Raw genomic sequence first — 5,587 nt, forward strand, 5'->3', positions numbered from 1 at the left:
ATTTCATAATTGTACATTTTGTTAAACTCCAACACCGGCATTCTCTACAATGAAGGGACGCATAATAAATGCATGCTTCATAATGTAAGTATCTTTGTATAAACAAATGCATTTTTTTTGATTGTTCAGTCTCTTATTCAAGGCATAAAAAAACATTCCTTCAATAATCCTGCGTTCATATCCAATTGGGGAAGGTAGTATTTACCAGTTGTGAAGTCGTAAATACCAGTTAGATACATTCACAAGCTTTGAACTCACCGATTGGCTAATGGCCAACAAACTGTCAACCTTAAACAAAGTACAGCTATCATGATTGTAAACAAATAAGTGTTCAAAAACAATAACAAGATTGCTTTTTATAAATAATATTTTGTTGCATTTAACTGCCGAAAATGCTGTTATGGAAGTAATTTCCTTAGTATGTGACGTCAGAGGTCAGCATGTGGGAGAAGTCAGAGCTCAGGGATGATAGATAAGTTTCCTAATACTAATTACCAGTTGGAGGAGCATTTAAGTGGATTTTTCCAAGATCAGGTAAGGTGAAAATATCTACAGTATATGCTACAATAATGTAAGGTGAAAATGTCTATACTACAATAACGCATGTTTGGATTCATTTACTGGAAGAAAAAAAAAAAGTTTACAGTAAAATAAAGAAATTGCTTTTAGGATAAGCTTATCACTATTCCATCATCTATGCTGCTATGCATGATGTTTTGAATTGATCCAGTTGGTTCATAAACTCCTACTATCATCCTCCTGTGTAACAATCATGACCCAGTACACCAGCCAAACACAACCATAAAACACAAGTGTTTCTAATGAAAATTATAAAATAAAAACTACACCCCCGATAGAGCGCTCATCCAATCAATTATTCAGTTTCCCATGGCATGATGTTCTTCAGAGGATCGCTCACTGTTGGTGTTACGGTTGTTGTTGGGGTTACCGTCCGTGTTACTGTCGGGGTTACCGTCCGTGCTACCGTCGGGGTTACCGTCCGTGCTACCGTCGGGGTTACCGTCCGTGCTACCGTCGGGGTGACTGTCCGGGTGACCGCCGGGGGGACCATATGTGTTACCGTCAGTGTTGTTGTTACTCTCGGTGTTGCTCCTTAAAAAGGAGACCCTTGTAACAGTGCTCTTTCCAGCTGTTTCCTTTCCAGATTCAATGCCAACCATGTCTGTAATAACAGAAAAACACAATATGATCAACAAATTACAATTGTTAGTAACATAACATAAGACAATTACAATTTAGAACAGTTAACACACTAAATACTCACTTGAACAATAGACATGTTGACAAAGTTATTCTCAAACCTCTTTAGGAAAATGAACAGCTGGTGCCCAATCTCTAATATTAAGTAAGTCTCGAGGTTCTGCTCGCCTGAGTTATGCCTCACGATAAACTGTAGACCATACTATTTACCAAGAGTGTTTACCTGTATAATACATATTGTATTACCTCAACTACCTTGTACCCCTGCACATTGATTCGGTACTTGTACTCCTTATAAACAGCATCGTTATTGTTTTTAATCGCATTACAATTTCCATTTTTACTTAGTTAGCATTGCCTCACAAAACTGCCTCTAACTTCCTTCATACTAGACACAGAGACATACAAATGATATCCAGAAGTTCATCTGACGCAGAAGTTCCCAAAACCCTGAAGTATCCCTTTAACCATCACCACAGTGTGTGATATGTCGTATTGTACAGGGATTGCYCTCACCTTGCGGATCAGTGTCATGCCCACCCTCTTGATTTGACTGAATTGCAAAGGAACTCTCTCTGAGCTCTGCAGGACTGAACTGTAGGAAATATAAAAAGGACAGGCAGAAACACACCCATTCAATTGAAATGCAATCCATTATGATAAGAGTTAAGCTATAACTACAGAGTAAACTTACAGACAGATCCCTGGGGGTGGTGACCGGCTGTGGTCCTTTGCAGCACAGCAGAGAGAAAGGTCTCTGCTTGGTCTTGGGGTGCTCCTTAAAACACAGGCTGAACACCTTTGCAGGGAGGCAGACATCCCAGTTGTCTGGATGGTCCTTCACAAGATCAGACACCATCCTGTTGGGGTGAAGGCCACCATGGTCAAAGTTGAGTATGAAATTAAAAACCATATAAAGGAATGAGTCTAAAACACAAACCTGCTGATCAGGGTCTGTGTGGCCAGATCCAGTGATCCAACTTGCCGATGACGGTATAAGAGAGAGAACCCCCTCAGCTTCAGATGACTGTTTAAGGCAAGGTTGATCTAAAACATGAATAAATGTAAAAACACCTCATACGATTGTCTAATGAATCACTCTGGACCTATTGACCGCTAGTGCATATATGAACCAACCTCAAGATTGTTGCAAGGTATGTGTAACAGTAAGTATGTGACAAAATATATTTGGCCTCACCTTACTGGTAAACTTCCTCTTCAGTCGAACAAGGATACCAAAAGGGAAGCCAAAGTGAGAGATGACTTCAGCTACATGCTGTGCTACCTCAGTAGAGCTACAACCTCTCAGGGGGAAGGCCTCCACCCATTTGGAGTAGAAGTCTGTCAAGGTCAGAACGTACTGGTGTCCGTTCGGTGTTAGGGGCAGTGGCCCTCTAATGTCCATACCCAGCCACTCCCATGCCTCTGTGATCTGGGTGAGAATGGGAGACAATGTATAGTACTGTTTTAATGACAATCTTATTGGTTTTCGATCCAGAGTGAGACATACCGGAAAAAAACAGCAATGAATCAATGATCAACTTGGAGGATCTATCCCTAACCCTGTATCAGAGACTGAATGTTTACACATCCTTCATTACCTCTATTATGTGCTTGAGGGGTGGAAGTTGGAACTCCAGGTTCTCACATGCCACCTGAAAATAAAGTGCATTGTTTATCAAATTCTTAGCATAAGCTATTGGTATATAGCATAAGATACAGGTTATTCCAGTGAGCAAACAACTTACCTTCGGGGCAACATCATCTTTGAATCCCCAGCGAATACTCTGCAAAGATCAATATGAGGAAAATTTTATTAAATGTCTACATAATGCAAAACCCCAGTAAATAATCCCTGTATATCTGGCAAAGCAACAGTCCAATCAGACCACCTAGAGCCACTCACGTGTGGTAGACAGTAATCACTGTGGAAGAAACCTGGGAGGGATTCAGCCATTTGGATTTCTTCATCTACATGGATATACCAACTTGAAGAGGTAACTTTTTCTGGAGCTCTGATCCGTCAAAATAGAAGTTGACAATTGAAAAAGCAAGAACTAGAACACAGGTAGAAACCATACTGCTCTACAGTGACGTTGTGCATTCCAAAAAGAGCTATTTTAACTTTCACTTAAATTCACAAGGTAATTTACTTAGTATTGTCTTTAGCCAGCTTGCTTGTCTCTGATGTGATGGTGGGGCTTGGTGTTGTTACCATTTCGGCCACTGTAACAGCAGGGGCAGCAGTATACTTCTCTGGCAACCCATCACTCTGCATGCCAAAAACAAAGATAATAACCACCATTACTGCGAGGACGCATGTACTTTAAATGTACCTTGTGTAGGCTATGAATGTACATATCAATGCTTCACTTACCAAGTGAAAACATAGCTGAGTTACATCAAATGCAATACCAAGATGGACAGTAATGTGCAATGTGTGATGCCAAATACAGCCAAGGAGTTATTAGCCTCTTCCAGTGCCTTACCCTGGCTCTTCTACTCTGTGGGTGGATGGATGCCTGTAGAAGGAACACATTTAATTTAAATCACACGTTAAAATATTGTACATCTAGTTATCATAAACAGTATTATTTGTGTAGTGAGTTCTGACTTTGGGATGTATCTCGCTAGATACATTTTTGGTTGCATCGTACCTTTTTCTTTTGAAAGTTCTCTGGGAAGTCAAAAATGGTCGGGACTGCGTCTGGCGTGAGACGTTGACGTTTGTCCATCCGGCAAATGTACTTGTCTTCAAAGTGAATGGAGCACACACGGTGGTGGTGTTGCGGATTCCAGTCTTTCCACTTCATATTAATAATCCATCGCTTGCGTCTTTCAGGGTCATTTTTGGGGAAACTTACCAGAAACATTAATACACCAGCAAATTGGTATCACAAAAGTATCAAATGATGAATTGTAAATCCATAAATGATTTATGTAGATTTATAAGAGAACAGTATCTCAACAGAACATATAATCTAGCTAATGAAGCTTTTTTTGTCATAGGTTTTCTCCTGCACACTAACGTTATTTGTACTAGCTAACTATAACTTTTACTTTAGCTAACAATACCAGAGCTAGCTACTGTACCCCGTAGTATGCATCACAGTTATGACCAAATAATTGTTACTGTTTTAATTACGTTGGTAACCAGTTTATAATGTCAATAAGGCACCTCTGGGGTATGTGGTATATTGCCAAAATACCACGGCTAATAGCGTTAACGTGTGTCTCGAGTAAGACGGTAAAACGTACCTAAAAAATCCTACATCAGCTTTGGGACCGCGATTTTTGCAGTTGTATGCTGAACACAGTGTTGGCATTTTTGTCGCTGTGTGAAACGAACAAATATAAAATACGAGCCACAACTAGCTAGCTAAACGTTCTCAGAGGTGATGATGCCGCCGGATGTTAATGTTTTTTACACGGGTTGTTCTTCTTRGTGTAGTTTTCTGGCAGACTACACGCTTTGTTGCGTATTGCTGCCTTTCACAGGTCGGAGTGTGAATTGCAAACGTTCTTCACAAAATGGGCAAATACAAAATGCACCATCTACGTCTACATAAACGCCACTATTCACGGTTGCCAGGTATTCAAAAACCACACACAACTAGCCCAACATGTTTTTTTCTGCAGCAAGTGGAGTTGCCACATTTAGCCCAAAAAACTTTTGCGTAACATTATCGAGCAATTTTTATTTATTTATCTAGGCAAGTCAGTTAAGAACAAATTCTTATTTTCAATGACGGCCTAGGAACCCTGGGTTAACTGCCTGTTCAGGGGCAGAACGACAGATTTGTACCTTGTTGGCTCGGGGATTTGAACTTGCAACCTTTCGGTTACTAGTCCAATGCTCTAAGAAGAACAATTCGGGTTGCCATCAAAATTCTTGAGAGCTAAAGTGACTAATAAAGGAATTTAAATATCGCAAGAGAAATTATAATTCGCCCTCATTAAAATCGACAGATAAATCGTCATAAATTGATGGAAAATTAACTAATTTGACTGCTATGATTAAARAATACAGCCCGGGGAGGTAGGCTATATGGCGAATATACCACGGCTAAATGCTGTTCTTTAAGCACGACACACCGTGGAGTGCCTGGATACAGCAATTAGCCGTGGTATATCGGCTATATACCACAAACCCCAGAGGTGCCTTATTGATATTATAAACGGGTTACCAACGCAATTAGAAGAGTAACAATTATTTGGTCATACCTGTGGTATATGGTCTGATATGCCACATGTTCAGCCAATCAGCATTCAGGGCTTGAACCACCCATGTGCATAACTATAGATAAATCCAACAGGAGAGTTTGAGGGATGAAAGTTGGACAGAATATCTCGAAATCTCTATGTT

At 40.2% G+C, this 5,587-nt stretch overlaps 1 protein-coding gene across 1 annotated transcript; it reads right to left on the bottom strand.

Moving 5' to 3' along the window:
* Nucleotides 1–602: 602 nt before the first annotated feature.
* LOC111980433 (uncharacterized) lies at nucleotides 603–4,647 on the bottom strand. The gene is made up of 12 exons (XM_024011169.3): nucleotides 4,480–4,647; nucleotides 3,879–4,080; nucleotides 3,711–3,743; nucleotides 3,375–3,493; nucleotides 3,128–3,236; nucleotides 2,970–3,008; nucleotides 2,823–2,876; nucleotides 2,420–2,653; nucleotides 2,162–2,268; nucleotides 1,916–2,081; nucleotides 1,738–1,816; nucleotides 603–1,183 (listed from the first exon to the last, which is right to left on the bottom strand). Exons 1-12 carry the CDS (start codon nucleotides 4,545–4,547, stop codon nucleotides 879–881), a joined length of 1,515 nt encoding a protein of 504 aa, XP_023866937.1. The 5' UTR covers nucleotides 4,548–4,647; the 3' UTR covers nucleotides 603–878.
* Nucleotides 4,648–5,587: the final 940 nt, after the last annotated feature.

The sequence above is a fragment of the Salvelinus sp. IW2-2015 genome, linkage group LG20 (assembly GCF_002910315.2).
Source record: "Salvelinus sp. IW2-2015 linkage group LG20, ASM291031v2, whole genome shotgun sequence".
Taxonomy (NCBI): Eukaryota; Metazoa; Chordata; class Actinopteri; order Salmoniformes; family Salmonidae; genus Salvelinus; species Salvelinus sp. IW2-2015.